At 33.1% G+C, this 18,202-nt stretch overlaps 4 protein-coding genes across 8 annotated transcripts; 1 reads left to right on the top strand and 3 right to left on the bottom strand.

The window, feature by feature from the left end:
* Nucleotides 1-140: 140 nt before the first annotated feature.
* Nucleotides 141-2,580, bottom strand: LOC140988621 (uncharacterized). The gene has a single exon (XM_073457646.1). It carries the CDS (start codon nucleotides 2,178-2,180, stop codon nucleotides 1,137-1,139), a length of 1,044 nt encoding a protein of 347 aa, XP_073313747.1. The 5' UTR covers nucleotides 2,181-2,580; the 3' UTR covers nucleotides 141-1,136.
* A 2,262-nt stretch (nucleotides 2,581-4,842) lies between these two features.
* LOC140988686 (cyclin-U4-1-like) lies at nucleotides 4,843-7,085 on the bottom strand. Its single transcript, XM_073457730.1, has 2 exons — nucleotides 6,686-7,085; nucleotides 4,843-5,377 (listed from the first exon to the last, which is right to left on the bottom strand). The coding sequence occupies exons 1-2, from the start codon at nucleotides 7,018-7,020 to the stop codon at nucleotides 5,101-5,103; spliced, it is 612 nt and encodes a 203-aa protein (XP_073313831.1). The 5' UTR covers nucleotides 7,021-7,085; the 3' UTR covers nucleotides 4,843-5,100.
* Nucleotides 7,086-11,965: 4,880 nt separating this feature from the next.
* On the top strand, nucleotides 11,966-14,208 carry LOC140987388 (uncharacterized). Of its 5 annotated transcripts, none has more exons than XM_073455869.1 (2): nucleotides 11,966-12,431; nucleotides 13,675-14,208. In XM_073455869.1, exon 1 carries the CDS (start codon nucleotides 12,032-12,034, stop codon nucleotides 12,416-12,418), a length of 387 nt encoding a protein of 128 aa, XP_073311970.1. In that variant the 5' UTR covers nucleotides 11,966-12,031; the 3' UTR covers nucleotides 12,419-12,431; nucleotides 13,675-14,208. The 5 variants fall into 5 exon arrangements, with proteins under 5 accessions (XP_073311970.1, XP_073311972.1, XP_073311969.1 ...); XM_073455871.1 differs by having other exon boundaries at nucleotides 13,738-14,207; XM_073455868.1 differs by having other exon boundaries at nucleotides 13,757-14,204.
* A 333-nt stretch (nucleotides 14,209-14,541) lies between these two features.
* LOC140988397 (probable WRKY transcription factor 12) lies at nucleotides 14,542-18,202 on the bottom strand. Its single transcript, XM_073457415.1, has 4 exons — nucleotides 17,695-18,202; nucleotides 17,440-17,513; nucleotides 16,426-16,587; nucleotides 14,542-14,849 (listed from the first exon to the last, which is right to left on the bottom strand). Exons 1-4 carry the CDS (start codon nucleotides 17,950-17,952, stop codon nucleotides 14,687-14,689), a joined length of 657 nt encoding a protein of 218 aa, XP_073313516.1. The 5' UTR covers nucleotides 17,953-18,202; the 3' UTR covers nucleotides 14,542-14,686.

Raw genomic sequence — 18,202 nt, 5'->3', positions numbered from 1 at the left:
TTGGTGATATAATAAAAGCATAAACAACTTACAAAGTCTTGGTTAACAGAAGAAATCAGAAAAACAAATCAACATAAGAAAACTAGTGCGGCTGGGATAAAACGAAAATGAACAGAATCCAAGTAAATTAAGAATGCAAAAACATAAAAAAGGTCTAAACATGATGGGAATTTAATAAATTTAAAGGCTAATTTACAAACTGAACTTAATTTAAGACCAAAATTCAGTACAGTAGTTTACTGGTTTACTGGAGGCCGTGTTCATTTTTCAATCTTCAAGTTCAAACCAAAACCATAATGACTCCATCAAATTTAAGCTCGAACTTTATCTGAAAATATGAAGATTATCAAGCTGTGAGATCAAGTAGCACACATGCAAATCCTTAGCAAACAAGGCTCTTGTTAAGTCTAAAAACTGCATCCTTTAATAGTTACTGCAACCTCTATATTTTCAATCTCTAAAGCAAGATTCAAAATTTTCGAAGCATTTGTAACAAGTTTTTCCCACAAATATGGGGGGAAAAACCATTCAAGACCACCTTGTTATAAGGAACAGGCCGGAGTTAAATTCCTTTTTCAACTTCAACCTCTCTGTTCTTTTATAAATATCTCCCATTCACACAGTTGTCTACTTCTTCCACTTTGACAGAAATGTAGGTAATATCATGCTAAAAAAGGGTCTTGGTCTCCGCTACCCACAAAGATCGTGAAATACACATTCATAACTTAAAGTTCGGTTGAGTTTCACATATTGAAGAACGACCGGCTCTAATGTACACATTCAAATAAAAACATAGCTTTTAGACACAGCAAAGTTAAGCCAATCAACTTAGGAACAAGCCATAACATATCTCTAATCGGCTTCCTCATGCCTAGGCAAAATGAAACAAAGAAATTTGAACTTTCCAGTTACCAACATAAAGAGATGCATAGTTCAACATATTCGACACTCTTTACTCAACCAGTGTACAGTGCATTAAGCAATACCAAATCCCTAGCAAAGAAGCAACTCAAATTCTAGCTCCAAAATCCATTTTTACCACTAAGGTACCAATAAATAAACAATATCAACTCCACTCGGATGTTGAGCACAAAAGAGATCATTATCTTCAAAAGTAATCATAATCTAGCTCCTACTCAACTTTCGTGCTCAGGAGATGACAATTTCCTCGCCTTTTTTGCGCGTCTCTCAGATATTGTTTTAGCAAATGCCTCCACGATCCTCTGTTGCGATTCAAGTATCATTTCCGTCCTCTTCAACTCCATCTGCATTCTTAATTTCTCCATCTGCCGGGCCATATCCATTTTTACCTTCTCCGTTCTCATAATCCCCTCTCCTAGGGCTTGTATAGCCTCCACAATCTCACCAATACCAGCAGCATCATCTATTTTTTCGATTGAAATCTGAGCAGCACGCTTCCCAGAATCACTATTCCTAAGAAACCCATCCTTCAGAAACTTACTAGTAGTCCCGTAGCCAGTAGCAACAGAATTAGTAAATCTAGGGTTAGGGTTAGGGTTATTATGATATTGACCATCGATGTCGTTGAATCCACTGTACGATTTGGATATGGCGGACCCGGCTGATACCATACCGGGGATCTTGATCCGAAACCCAGATGAAGACTCATTACCTGCAGGGCCTTGATTATCGAAAATATCGACACCCTTCTGATTCTTACGATACAGATCGTTAATGCGCTTGACGCTGTTTCTATGGCCAAAATCATCTTCTTCATCGTCCGAGGAAGGTGGAGTGGGGTTACAATGACCCTTTTCCATGGCGTGCATACTCTGGAAGTGAGCCCACGACGAGGAGAAGCGGCGGACGCCTCCGTGTGCGGCGGCTCGCTGGATCTCGGCGCGGTATCGCTTTCGAAGCTTCTCCATCTTGTGCCGACACTGCACGGCGGTCTTGGAGGGGCTGGCGTGGAAACGTGACGCGACATGATCGGCCACCTCCTGCCAGTGGTTGGCCCGGAGGTTTCCGCGGTTCAGAGAGTACCACTTTTCTTTGTAGGCGTCGATGAGGACAAGAGTTTCCTCCGGTGACCAGCACGGCGGCGGGAGGCGGCGAGTCGTAGGGGCGGCTATAGCGATGGAGGGGAGGGCAAGAGTGGCGGTGGGGATATTGTCATCATCATGGGGGGAGGAAGAGGAAGGGGATATATTGGTAGCCATGGTGAGATGTGCGTAGGATGATAGATGTGGCGGAGGTTAGTGGAGGAGAGGGTGGTTGTAAGGGCATAATGAATGACAGAGGGTGGGTGGGGCAAGGATGTTAAAAGAGAAGAGCGGGGGCGGCGGCTGGGCTGACTTGGGGATCTAGATGGACGAGTGGCCACCGCTTAGGGTGGGAAGGCTAACGTGCACCAAGGGTGGTGGAGGGACGTTAACGTGCGCTTTTTTAATCCCTAATTTGAACGGCTGGCTTGATTTTTGCGAGCGCCGCCTCTGCCGGGTTTGGTGGCGGGCCGGGGTATGGATCACGCTGGATCGAGAGTACAAGCGGCGGGGCGGGCAAAGGGTTTTTTTATATTAATTTTTTTTTTAAAAAAATAATTTTCATTAATGTGGATGGTCCCGTTTTGGATCAAACTGCAAAGGACCGCGGCAGCTTTTCCAGTGCAGCGTGAGCAGCAATCAGCTGTAAGTGTAAGCAGCCGGTTCAATAATTTCGATCATCCATTGAGCATTTTTTTTATTATAAATAAAGTTTTTATGCATATGAAAAGTAAAATGAAGCTTTGAATTTTTTATTGTGTACATTTAATAAATTTTTATTATTTTTTTAATTTAAACTTAATAACTTTTTAAATTTTATATTTATAAGTATTATTTTATTTCTTATTAGAATATTTTGTACTAACTTACTATTTTGATAATTTATTTCAGGAGTAGGTCTCTTATGAGACGGTCTCACAAATCTTTATCTGTAAGACGGGTCAACTCTACCAATATTCACAATAAAAAATAATTATCTTAGCATAAAAAGTAATACTTTTTCATAGATGATCAAAATAAGAGATCCGTTTCACAAAATACAGCATGTGAGACCATCTCACACAAGTTTTTGCTTTATTTCAGAATGACGGAAAATCGAGGTTCAGAAGATATCAATATTCTCTATTTACAAGCGACACACATGTCAACTGTTAATGATATTGTAAAAATTAAGAGATCGGACAATCTGATTTGGATGTTATGCATTGAAAATTATTTACACAATCGTGTCGTTGCATACTTATATCATATGAGATTTTATGAAGTTTTTACACCAAAAAAAAAAATAATTCTGGTATTGTTACTTATTAATTATTATACTAGATACTAGTATCCTACTAATGTTATTAATTTATTTATTATCAATTTAATATTATTATTATCTATTATTATATAACAACTGTTTTTAACAATAACAATGCTTAATTATATGTGTCAATTTATTATTATTATAAAAACTGAAATGAATATTTTATTCTTTAATTATATGTTGATATTGATATTATCTATTTAAAGTTTTGTCTTTTTATATTATAAGATTGTGTTTGATTTATCTCTAGATATTAGAAGATTTGCTTTTGATATAGTATTCATCTCTACAATATGATATCTTGTTTAAAAGAGTTTGTTTCCATATTTTATAGGATTTTTATAGAATTACTTTTAGGTCAAGCAATGGATATAAATATGGAGAGCTTCACGGCCGTGTGTGTGGGGTTTTGAGATAGGAGTTTATGTAGAGAAGAAAGTACGAGAGTAAAACACATATTTGCTCTGAAGTTTTGTGTGATCGATTGATCACTTTGTTGTGTTACTGATCCATGTTGAAGACACTCGAAGGACGACACTCGTGTAGAGTGTTGCTTGAACAATCTCGAAGGTCTTTGTTTTATGCGACACAAGACTTGCATCTGTGGTTTTAGATGTAATTTATTTTCTTAGGTCGTTAAGGAATATTGTTTTTATGCTTGTCACTAGCATTGATTTTTGTAAACGATTTACAAGTTTTCTAATAATAATTTTTGCCACGAGGTTTTATACAAGTATAAATATTTGTACATAATTAAATGTGTCTTATTTGGGTTACTATAGTTAACGTGTGTATTTAATCATTAATTTACACTACATGTTGTGTGCTAGTATTGACAACACCAGAGCATAACACTAACTTCTGATACACATATCGAAATTTATTTCATGTTCGTTTATGATCAACAACACTCTTTCAAGATTAATTAGTGCAATAATTGGCCTTGCTAGTAGAGCAATTGAAATGTGGTGCTCGTGTTGCAGTACAATTTAAAATATTTGAATTGCACAACTACCATCAGATATAGCTTTTAGTAAAGCGACAAACTTTCGATCCCACATATATGCTACAATGGATGCATGAGAATTAACGACATGCTCCATTTCGATCACACATATATTAAATATGTAATTAATATTTGAAAAAACTGAAGAACATGTGATTAAGAAACACACGGTGTCGCCACATTCTTTGAGCCCGGTGGTCCAATTTCTTTTAAAAAAATTTATGTGCAAGTTTTATATAATTTTGGATTAATTTGATATTAATACGGGTAGATAATCAATTTAAAATATTAAAAGATTCTAGAGTTTAAAATTCTAACCTTAGTATAACCATCTTCTTAGCTCCGCCATTAGTCACACACAAGTACTGATGTACGTACATGTATAATTATGAGAATGCCATAAGTTTCTTGAAAACTTTCTCCCTTAAAAAAAAAGTTTCGTGAAAACTTAAAAATCCACATACAAACACGTAAATATGTATAAATCATGTGAGATTTTATAAATTATAACTAGCTCCACTAGATCACTAAATTCTTCTGAACTGCAAGAAATAAATCTGTATGCACAACAAAATAAATATAATATACATTGTAAATTGCTAGAAATTCAACAACAAACTGTAACTTAAAAATAAAAACAACAAAAAAATTACACGACAACCTCAAAAAAAAAAGAAAGAAAGAAAGAAGAAGAAGACAGATTCAGAATCCGTAGCCATAAACTAACCACGGCGATTAAAATCCAATTTCTTTTTTGAAAAATAACCCACCATTAATTAATGTTATACAGTAAGTTGGTGTTGTTTTTGATGGGCCGATTCATCTTGAATGTTTACCGATTTTCCAGTACAGAAAGAGGGTTGGTCTTCTGTAAAACTAAGCTTAGGAATATAATGAAGAATTGTAATTTGTCTGTGCAGGTGAGAACAGTAGGCGTGGAAAGTGGAGGGGCTGACATTCAAATGAAACCCTAAACCAAATAAGAGATCCACTTCAAGAAAGTTTATTTCAGTTGTGCTGATTCCACCAATCTTTGCGTAGTAAGCATTGTTGTAGTACCTGACAATGTAACATCAACTACTTAATGATCATAATTACGTAAACAAAAAAAATTAATTAAGAGTTTAAATATCCAAAACTTAGAGAGAGGGGGGGGGGGTGGTGGTGGGGGGGTCTGTTAATTATGAATAAATTTATTTGGGCTGAATTTAATATATATAATGTAGTTGAAATTATATGAATCATGATCAAAAGAATATATACCTAACCGTTTGATGCAGAGGACGAGATATCAGTTGATTACACATATTTGCTTGATATGTGGTCATACATCATTTATTATCTAATCCAAGGAAAATTCTTTTGTCCGTCGTCGGGTATGTTCTTGCTAATAATTTTTAGTTGGGTGAGATTAATGTATAAAATGGATTCGTTAACTAATTTAATATCACCCCGTAAAGATTCATTAGTAACATAATTTGACATTAATAGGCACTTGCGAACCATTTCAAACACGCATTTAGTAAAGTTTAAGTGATATGCTCCAGTCATTTATTAATTTGAGACAAAATATTAATTTTTTTATATATAAAAAATTAAGCAATATCATGTGACATAAATGTAATTTTTAACATTTTGTTGGACCGTAGCTTTCAAAAATGAATGCTAGATTGAGACCTAAATCATATATAGCATCCGCACAATATTTGAGTGGCTAGTGTTCCGAGAATCAAATTATTAAAGTTTTTTAAAAAAGTATATTATTTGTGAAACAATCTCAAAAATCTATTTCTGTGAGGCGGGTCGATCCGATTTATATATAGTGAAAAGAAATATTTTTGATATAAAAAATAATATTTTTCATAAGTCGGGTAGGATCAGATATCCGTCTCATAAAATTGAGATTTGAAACGATAGTTTTTTTCTTTAAAAAAATGATGGAATGAGGTGAAAGCTGGATTTTGTCCATGCACCTAACTTGTATTATTTTTGCGATAATTAATAATCAAGAAATTAAACGCTACCGATAGCTTCATTAATTAGCCACAACAATTATTAAGTTATACTTAATAATAAGAAGATTATTATAACTAATTAGTTTCTCAATGAAAATAATATTTAATGTTAAAAATATAAATACTAGTCATATATCACTCCCTCAAAAATTTTAGAGCTAGAACTTGCATGATTTTTAAATTCTTAGAAAAAATATACATTAAATCGATTTTTTTTTGGTCATCTGATCATCCCACGTTTGCTAGGTCTGCCCCAATGCATAAACCGACCAAGATTTTTGAAAATAAAACTCAAAAAACAAACAAATAAATAAAAACAATTGTTTCGAGATTAATTATAATCTGTGCTGACCTATCATCCATGAACTTTGCAGAAACCATGACGCTAGTGATGAGCAGCCTGTGTATATTGTAAGAATTGATCTGCAACTCCGGCTGGCGCTTCGTGAACCGATCAAGATAAACGTACGCAACGACGTAGCAAGAAGGGCTGCAATTTGCGTACTTAAAAATTCTTTGCAGATAACTGTGAATTGAGATATTTGACCTTACGAGGCCATGGAAGGCGGAGGTTTTCTGGGGTTGGAATTCAGGGTTGAGGTCGTTCGATTCCGCAATTCGTTGGAGAAGAGAAGAGAGGAAGGTGATGAGCTTGGGAGTCATGTTCGGGCTATCTAATTCTGCCATTGTTGTCTAGCTTGAATTTTGGAGTGTGATATTGTAATGTAAAATTAAAGGGCAACACATACATGATTATATATTGCACATATTTTGTTTCGAAAATTTTATTTTATTTATTATATTCTATAAAAATAAATATGACATGAAATTTACTAGGATGATTTTTTTTTTAAATTGTGAAATATTAAAATTTACCCATGCTCTCTTATATTAAATAAGAATATAAATAAATAACATTTTAATAGAATATAAATTATTACACAAATAAATTTAATACGATAAAAAATAGAAAAAAAAGCGACTGAAACTTCAAGATTTTTTTTTCTTGAAAGGCTCAAGTTGAAGAACAAACTTATGTGCATTTGAGCTAAGTGTGTAAAAATTATTTTTGAATTAAGGAAAAACTTCAGAGAAAAGTAGTGATAATTTAGAACTGTTGATCTATTATTATTGGGCAAAAACTTGTGTGAGACGGTCTCACGGGTCGTATTTNTTATATTTCTTAAATATGTTGTCAAGTTGATCATAGGAACAAATTGATGTCACATTTGGTCGAAAAGTTAATTTTAATATGAATGCCTGAGGAACAAATATACATTTTTAATCATAGGAATGAACGAGGGGAAAGTTCATCTTCATCCATTTTCAACATATATCCTTTTATTTTCGAAAACCAAAAAAATCAAGCCATAATATTTTTGTAAAATTAGGCCTATCTAATTATACCAAAATATAGCTAGATAAGTACAAAATATAAGTGCTAGAGAGGTCTATATTTATAGACAATTATTTATCCGTACTAAATATACGATCAAATACTCGTCGTTTTTTAATTATACCGAAATATAGCTAGATAGGTATCAAAATATAAGTGCTAGAGAGGTCTATATTTATAGACAGTTCTCCGTACTAAATATAATGATAATGTTATAATTCAAATATTTTATATCGTATAATAGTTCAAACATAATTATTTATAACAAGCATATGACCAAACAATTATCATTTTTACTAACAATTATAGCGGTAAGTTACGGTACAACTTAAAATTTTAAACAATACATCATCACAGTTCGATCGATCTTCTCAACCAAGCAATCATTGCATCCAACACTAAGACACCTATATAATGCAGCATCATGTGCTTGTGATTGATTCTAAGGGGTAAAAAAAAAAAAAGTTGATTGCACCCTTAATTGCTGCCTTAATGATGAAACAAATATTTTATTAGTTAAAAATATGAAAAATTAAATTGTATGGCTCATGCTAATACAGTGATTAAATCTGTTGCCTTGTCATTTCAAATCCGGCCCCTTCAATAATTAAGAACATGGAAGCAGTAATGTACGTATTGTGGTTTGCGATATTATTTGACTTTTGATTTTCGGTGCACAGATTCAAGGGGCCAATTGATTTCATTTTAGAACATAAAAAAGATAGCTTTTTTCACATTTATAATCCCAACACATTTTTTTTAAAGAAAAAATCTCAATATATATATTTAATTAAAGAAAAAATCTCAACACATTTATTATCCCAACACATTTTTTTTAAAGAAAAAATCTCAATATATATTTAATTAAATAGTAAATTTCTTATGAGATAATTTCACACATTTATATTTATGAGATATATCAACAAGATCCAAACTTAAAGTAGAAAGTAATACATTTAACATAAAAAATAATAATTTTTTAATTGATCGAGTCATATTGAAAATTGGTCACACAAAATTAACTCGTGTTACCGACTCACTGAAGTTTTTGTATTCAAACAGATATGGAACTAGAGGGTTCGCATATTTTTAATTACATTATAGTTTATTCACTTATCTTTTGTTTAATTTCAGTGAGATATTTGATTTAGTATATAAAAAAATTTAAACGAAACCTATATATTGTTCTGTTTATTCTCTTGTCAGGTTTAAAGATTCCAAAAATACATTATTTTGCTTTCTATTGACAACAATTTTGCCGGAAGTAGCCATGTGCTTTCCATTGAAGGCTAGCGAGACGAAAAGTGTAATATATATAAAATAAAAACAAATAACCAAAATAAAAAGATATTTTTAAAAGTGCAAAACAAATTATCAAATATAAATTTTCTGGGATTAATCATGGCCCTCATGGGTCTTTAGTCTTATTTTACCGGATACATCATCAATTTACAATGTGATATCAGTATTTTCTGAGGTCACGAAAAAACAAGACCAAAAAACAAAAAAAAAAAAATAAAGTCAGTAAGACTATAACACATCTTTGAAAAATTGAAGGACCAAAACAAAAAACATAACAATTGGACTATAAAAATAGCTGCTTTTTGAAATGATTACTTAAAAACATTTATTATACACAATTCAAAGCATAGCAAGCACACATTGATAAAATAAAAATTTGCCAAATATGAAATACAATTTATTATTACAAATTTCGTAGTATATAAGTATACAACAAAAATATTCAAATTAAAATCTCCACCGAGTCATAACCGATTTACATTGATTTCCTATTTTTGGCAACCAAAATATATTTGTTATTATATATTTTTATTTTAAATAAATGAACAAACATAAATTTTCATATCCCTATAGATAGATCATAGATATTACACCAAGTTATCAGCCCTGTGATCAACTAAACCCTCAAGATTTGCAACATCCCAATTCACGGAACCTCCTTCTGTCTTGCTCAACACTGCATGAAGAAAAACAACAGGAACAGTCGCAGCAATCGTCACGAAAAATTGAATCCCCGCGCGCTTAAGAATCATCTCAACCCCACATCTAACAAACAGAAGAAACAGCACGAATCGCCAGTCGATTATCTCGTGAAGCAACTTATGACTAGGGAAAGCACGCTGCAAAAGAACGTATAGGAGCCCCACTTCCATGGTGGCGACCAAGTATACGATCAAGACCTTGCGTTCAGACACGAGGGTTATGAAGAGAACGGTCCACACGAATATACCGTAGTATAAGCTGAATGTTCCTAGATTCTTTATGATTCTTGCTGCTGCTGATTCCTGATCAGTTGAAGGGATGTTGAAGGGGAATGAAAAAGTGGAAGTTTTAAGGGTTTTTGTCGAATCATTCGATTCGCGGTGGTCTTGGGAGCCGGAAGGTGGCGGAGTGGGGGTGGATAGACGTTGAATGATGGTGCCGTAACCTTCCATGGCTGAGTTGAGTGGAATTCAAATGAAGAAATTAGTAGCTTAAAGATTTTGTATAATTTTGTGTGTGTACATATATACAATTTTTATGGCACAAATTATTCCAATGAAATGCAATTAGTAAAAGTCAATGCTAGACTTATCGATCTTTCATACGAACTTTCCAGGAAGATGCTCTCTGTCTCAGAAGAACGCTAGGTCAGATTTATTTATTATTTTGTTTACTTAACCTATTTTGCATTTTAAAAAATTCATGTGCCTGAATTATCTAATCATGAAAATTTGTATGATAATTTTTAATAAATTTTGTATAATTTTAAAATAATTCTATAATATTTAATAAAATGTTTTAACCAATTTATTTATAAATTGAACCAAGAAAACACTTATTCATGCATAGTCAAGTCAACTCTAGACTTTTATCAACCTTTCACCAGTCATATTGACGCATGCTGGGTTTCCAAGGATGCGGCTTCGTATCTAAATGTTTAAGTATCTATCAAATATTTGTTTTATATACGAGCTTTTTTTTTTAGAAATAAAAAAAAAATGATTTTGCAATGGCATATCTAGATTGTGTTGATCATTTAATTTTGAATATATATTAAAATTTTAATCATTTATCGCGTCTGAGATAATTTTTTTATGAACAAATTGATTTCATAAAAGAAATAAAAATGAAATCTTATTAGTGTATCACAATTCAGAAATAAAATTATATTTATAAGTAGAAACATCTTTTGCGAAAGGATGTAATTTCCTGGATAGACATACATATTTTAGGAATAAACATTTCTTCATTTGAATCCATAATAAATAGACACCATTCAATTCCGCAAATATCTTTTTTTTTTCCCCAATGTGAGAATTGCTTTGTATAATTATCATTAACTATTTTCAACATCAAATTTATTTAGTTAATTAGGTCAATCTAGCAGTAATGTAAGAATTGTTTTTATATAATTATCATATAATTAATCACAAATTTGTATATATATCTCTATCAACCAGTGTATTAGGTGGATGAGTCATTGGGATTTCTCTATGTTTTTTCTAGACTAGATAAACACGTTTTCCATCATTGAATTGTATTATTGACATACATACGGATTACATAGTTAAATAATGTTATCTTTTGGTTTATATCTTGGGAAAATTTTGTTATTGGACGAATCTATATATGTTTGGAATATTATGAGGCAAAAGGCGACATTAGGTCTATTAAGTATGATTCAATTACATTTTATTTGCTATTTATATAAACAATAAGGAGATATTTTAATATGTAATATTAATATATGAAATAAATGCAACTTATTATGATTGTAAGAAAAAAAATATTCAAATGAATACAAAAATTTTTGTGAAATAGTTTTACAAGTCAATTTTGTGAGATAGATCTCTTATTTGAACAAATCATAAAAAAATATTACTTATTATTGTAAATATAGACATAGTTAATCAATATCATGAATAAAGATACGAGAAGTTAATATAAAATGAAGGAACTTGTGCGAGACGGTCTCACGGATCGTTTGTGAGACATGTCTCTTATTTGGGTCATCCATGAAAAATTATTACTTTTTAATTTTTATGCTAAAAGTATTACTTTTTATTGTGAACCATGAAAAAGTATTATTTTTTATGTTAAGAATACTATTTTTATTATGAATATCGATAATATTGACTCATCTAATAGATAAAGATTCGTGAGATATTCTCACAAAATACATAAATCAAATTAAAAAAATGAAATTTTATTTTTTGTTTTGATTGTGACCCAAAACAAAAAATTTGTCACAGAAATTTCCACACATCCTCGGGGCCCCCATTGGCAAAATTTCCAGGGATGGCGGCTCCGACCCAGAGCGGTATTCATTTCCTGCGCTTGGTCCTCTCCTGCAGAAAAATCACGGCCCAAGTCATATCTCCTAGCACCGACTCCATTATAGCCATGGCTTCATCCGCGGAACAAGAATTCATTGCTGACTACAAAGCGAAGCTCGACCGATTCCCGCGCTACCAGTTCCTCTGGAGCTCCAAAGTTGCTGCCAGAATCGGGGAAAAGATGGCCATCCGCCTCAAAGAAGTTGGGGTCTTGAGCGTCCAAATTGATGCGCAAGAAGAGTTGTCGAGGCCGATTCATTATCGAAAAATGGTACTGCCATTTTTTGAAAGCGTAAAGTCTGGTGGGATAACCGTAGCCGGTGCCGAGGATTTAGTATTTCTGGGTTGATGATGATTATCTGGTAAAATCATTTTTCAGGTGTATTTTCTTCATTTTGTTCAGCTTAAAATGTTAAAGAATTAGTCTTTATTTACGAAATGGTGGGTAATAGATTGCGAGCATTGAAATTGTTATCCCTTGAACTTGTGGGGCATTTTTTTTTTAACCGAAGCATTTGTGGGTCGTGACGTGGATTTTTCTTTGCCGTCATGTTCTGTTACAAATTTGGATGAGATATGCTGCGAGATTCATTTTAAATCTTGCTTGTACGCCTTATACAACGCAGATTTCGTTAATTTTGATTGTTTTCTCCACCATCTTCAAGAAATGGGGCTGAAATAAATATTCTGATAAGAATGTGGCTGGCTAGTAGGTGTCCATTGTTGGTAACAATTATCAAGAATTTGCTACAATTTGGTTGGCTTGTCTCGGGGAAACATGTCTTAAGAATTATTGAACTTAAGTTTAATGCTTGGAGTGGAAAAAGATTGTGGTAATTTGGATTGGAAAATCGCCATTGGAACATCAAAATTCTGAGTGAAGAAAAGTGTTTGATTGTGGATAAGTTATATTCTATTTGTTTGGATGGTTTTATGTATCTTCGAAGTTTATAATAATAGAGCAATCCTATCCACACTTTTTATCGAGTTCCACATGAACCAGATTGATTAAGAAGTGAGAGGGAAATAAATCTTCCGTTTTACAGAAATAAAAATCTATCTGGGCCATTTATCAAACACAATACCAATATAGTACGATACTCGGACCCAAGGGATAGGTAAGACGGGGGCAAAGTGGTTTTTGGGGTGACTCAATGCATTTGAACGATGTGAAACTATTCAATGGGAAAATGTACACATTAATTTTACATATTTACCGTTTGATATTCGTTCACTCCTTCTAAACTGCTATTTCTTGAAATTGCGGGCGATTCTTTGAATGTTAAGAATTTGAGCATGAGCTCAAGATTAAAATCTAAGAGATATCTTGGTTTTCATTTGACATGGAAATCCAGGAGCATCAAGTGTTTTCATGCCATGCAACGAGAAAGAATGGGTTGACGTTGTTATTTTCGATTCACTTTTGTTACAATCTTCATCATCCATCTTGTGAAGTTTTTTTCATTTCAACACTTGCGCAGTTTATCCTTTTCACCTTTATTTTGCTGATGCATTCATGAATGTGTGCAAAATCTTTTTTGCTGGCCGAAAAACAATATTTGGTCCCCAGATGGGTCGATGTCTCACACAAAATTTTTGCTACAGATAGACATCAATAACTGGAGGAGCTGATATATCCTTGTACATTGAGTTTGTTTCTTTTCTCAGTCCGTCTTTTTAAGAACAGATAAAGTTGATATCGTCATCTGGAGAAGATGGATCATATTCAGGACTGAAACTGGTATGGATGGATACTAAGAACTGGCAGATTTCAGAAAACGGCTGGAAAACGGTAGTTGTGTTTTATGCCAATTAGTATGTGGTACTGATATGCAGTCTCTATTGTAATCTTTGTGAATTTAAAGACTCGTTTATCTTCATATCATAGGTGTTTTTTTTAATGTTCGCATAAGGAAGAGGGCGATGGAGACGATGTACTTGATCGCTCAAGAGACATCGTTGGCTCTTCTTGCGTAGTTAATTATGTTAGCATCATATTTACATCCTTAAATGTACTTGTTTCCAAGTCCAAGTATCTTAAAAGTCTCGAAGTTTAATTGTGGTTACATAAAATTTTTTTAATGTGCTCATGTCTAATTCAATTAATCTGAACAACTCATCCACCTGAACATGAATGTCAACTGTAATCATCGTCTGTGTATGTACATCTTGCTTTTATCTATCAACGGGCCGCGTTTATCAAACTCTTTCATCATCTTTTTTTTTTTATGCATACGAGGAAAAGCGACGGGGCATGCATGCTTTCTTACCAAATCAGCTGGAGTTACTATTATGCACTAGATAACGCTCATCAAAATTCTCAAGTAGAAAAATCCAAGCACAAAAACTGGGGAACTCATGATGACATTCTGACTGAAAAAAGGAATGTTGGCTCTGTGAGGCACATCCAGACTTCACTAGTGCATGAGCTCATATTTCTAAAAACTAAAAATTAATTGGTTAAAGCAAACAAAACAAGAAGAAAGGAGCAAACAACATAAGCTATGTCACACAAACAATTAAAGTCACACTCACACATATATGAATCATAATGAAATTTAGAACATGTCTAATATACATGCTATGTGTTGTATACATGATAAGAGATGGAGTTCATTTAAAATGAAGTGAAACACTCTAGTTCCGGGGAATTTGAATCGTCACAAGGCGAGTGGTTGTGCCGGCCTTCGTAGGTTGTTATTACCATCCGGCAGTCTTCCGATAGCCGCTCGACCCTCTTCTTGACTCGGCAGTTGCTGTGAGTACATCGGTAATAACTTCTGCGTAATAAAATTTGACGAACCGCGTCTAAGAATAATATTCATATGATAACAGGAGGAAAGTTTAAATTCTGCATTTTACTCCAGCTTTATTTTCAGAAAGGCGAATGACTCTGAAATACAAATACACAACGTAAAGTTCTGAATAATAGGACAAACAACGTGTGGCTAGCAAGTAGGAGCATAGGCTGCACTTGCTTTTATCAAAAGAAAACTACAATTTTACGATAAATGTACAGCACAAAATATAACTCAATACGGAGTTAATTAGGTACGTGGTACAGTGGAAGTGGTAAAGGGATAGTCTTGGCTATGATATAGTCTCCTCCATATACAAAAAACAGATTTAAAAAATAAGGTCGACTGGATTATTATTTTAATAAAAAGAATAATTTTCCAAAATAAACATTTAAATAAATCTTGCCTGTATCATTTCTTGAGAAGCTCAAATTTACGCCCTCAAATGGTGGACAGAAGTTAATATCAACTAAAACTTTCAATTGAGATATTTGCTTCCATATTTTGTACTCCATTTATAAGCTTAATGTAATACTAAAATGTAGGAACAATCGCCGATGAGTTATAACTCATAGGCCTGTATGACATCAAATTCTCGAGTTTACGACGAAATCTAGAAATCGAAATCAGTTATAATAAATCCCTTGGATGGCTAAAAAAAAATTCCAGTGATGGTTGGTATAATGTTCGGATGATGATGTGATGCTATGCCTTACATCAGTCAGCCGTTAGGTTCAGACATCGTAAAGAAGATATATATTGTATAATATTTAAATTATAAATTCCCTTTCTCCTATGTCTGAAAGAATTCAAAAAAGAATCGAATTTGAAGGAAGAAAGAAAATATGACTGCAAGAGTACTGTACTATCAACATTCTCCTCCACTCTTCACACCATTATAGCAATAATTATTCATCATATTTTCATATCTATTTTCACCCAAAAAAAGGGTAGCTCAAAAAAATAGTAAAACAAAAATTAGAAGAATGGCTAATAAGAAATTAGGTAATATGAATTTGTAATTGTACATTTCAATTTTAGAAGTTTTTTTTATTTATTTGTATGTGATTATTCATTTCAATTTTAAAACTTTATTTTTCCATAAAAAATCACTTCTGCTCTATATTAACTTCATTTAATTTACGATAACTCTCCTAAAACAAATAAAATAACTATTTCACAGATAAAATTCATCAAGATCAAGTAAAAAATATTTATTATAATCTTCATCAATAAAACCCAATAATAATATTTGCCGATATATTTCTTATACGCATTACGTATAGCCTAGATGTGTGACAATGTACGCGAGTAATCTAGACACAAAACTATAGTCTTAATTTAGAAAGCTTGACACAAAACTATAGTCTTAATTTGCATTATTGCATATGTAAATATAATGTAAGGTAATGTGTGTGTGTACACACACACACACACAGATATATATGTGTGTGTGTGTGTGTAGTTCTTTAGATTGTAAGTAAAAAAATTAAAACAATAAATTACTAATTAAAAGATTCTTGAGTTTTGGTGCAATTAATATTAAGTGTGCATGTACCTCGGATGAAGGCTGTTCTTAACAACTTTCTGTCCATATTTCCTCCATTTGTAACCATCATCGAGAACATCTATGTCACTCCTTGTCTGAAAACAAAATCTTGGTTCCCTTAGTTTTCTCCTCACCTTGACTTTGTTTTTATCCGATGAACAATTCCTCCACCTGCAAAACATATTATGCAACTCCCACGATTTTATCGAATAATTTTTCATAGACTTGTAAAAATCTAGATCAAGATTCAATATCTAATATTATAAAAATCAAACACTGAGTGTACATAGATGCATATATATATAGTGGAAGTAGCACTTGTCCTCCTCAGATTTCACTGAATATATTCATTCATTCATTCATCACATTAACATTGGCAGGCATCATTGAGACAAAAAAGTATTCTTTCGCGGGATTTCTACGATATATTAAGATCTTTCACTAACCAAATATAAGCGAATTGACCCCTTAAAAATCACAACGATTCTGTATTTATTCGATCCGAACCCGATATTTTAAACATATTTTTCATATTTATTTATTTACGCCTGAGCTTTTTTCCGACCAAAATTCTTTATTTCGGAACATGTATATAATGACACTTGTCTTGTATTATTACGTACAGTAAAAATGTAAACGACAAACCTAGCTAGCTTCAATGTTTGAAATATTATATTTGATATGTTACGAGAATCTGAAAATTACAAACACCCCCAAATATTGTATATATCGGCCTGATCTTGATGAAAAAACTCCGTAGGGTTTCACTGTAAGACATTCACATGAATGTGTACGTACGTACGTGATTCAGATCCCTTTTGATCCCCACTAAAAAGAATATGAACGCACGATAATTGGAATTTGATCATGATAAGAGAAACTCCCAGATCTTGCACTTAAATAGTAAGAAGCCATGTCTGAGTTGAACTTGAAGATGCAAGTCTTTTCTTGGTGAAGTAAGTGGAACCAATTTCGTGCGAAAACAACGAAAAAGACAAGGGATTCAAGAAAATAATAAGATACCATGAATTGCCACCTTCATTGTTGTTTGCACTGCAATTTTGATAGTTAAAGGTTTTGGGATCCAGAGCTCCTACCTGTAATATAGATTTTCTCCATTTAGTAAAATTTCAGAAAGAAACATTTTTCTTTTAATTCAGAGATAACAAAAGATCTTGGACTTGAAGCAACGAATAATCTAAAAGTAATGACAGCAACTTAAAACCTAAAAGTGTATCCAAGATTTCCAAAGCTAAATGAGTACAAGAATCCAACTACCTGATCGTTATTCCATGAGGGTCTGTTGGCAAGTTGGTCAGTATGATTGAACCTTAAGGAACCATTATCGGTTTCAGCGGCAATTTTGCCGCCTCTGCCGCCGTTTAAGGGAGACTGCAGCGACGACGACGGAGGCGTTAAAAAGCTCACGACCTGATTATGATCTTCGAACTGTACAAACCCCATTTCTTGATGAGGCGCAGAAAAGGGAACTTGTAGCTGATCATAAATGGGAGACAGCCCTCTTTCTCCTTCCATTATTTGGATCTTTTTCTTAGCTATTTTTTCAAAGAAAATATTGATGATCAGTTGAAGAAAAAATAATCAATTTCTCTGTGCTGCTCTTCTTTCCTTCTTCCTTTTTCCCCTGCTGTATTTGCTAGTGGAATGCGGGATATTATTGCATGTTCACAGTACAAACGTGTGGGGGCGTAATACTTATATTTGTGCTTCTTCAATGGGGTGGTGTGTTTTGTTTTCTTTTGGTCAACTTGTAAACGCTGGATGG

Source organism: Primulina huaijiensis, chromosome 11, assembly GCF_012295235.1.
Source record: "Primulina huaijiensis isolate GDHJ02 chromosome 11, ASM1229523v2, whole genome shotgun sequence".
NCBI classification, from domain to species: Eukaryota; Viridiplantae; Streptophyta; class Magnoliopsida; order Lamiales; family Gesneriaceae; genus Primulina; species Primulina huaijiensis.
This window is presented reverse-complemented; position numbering and strand designations above follow the sequence as displayed.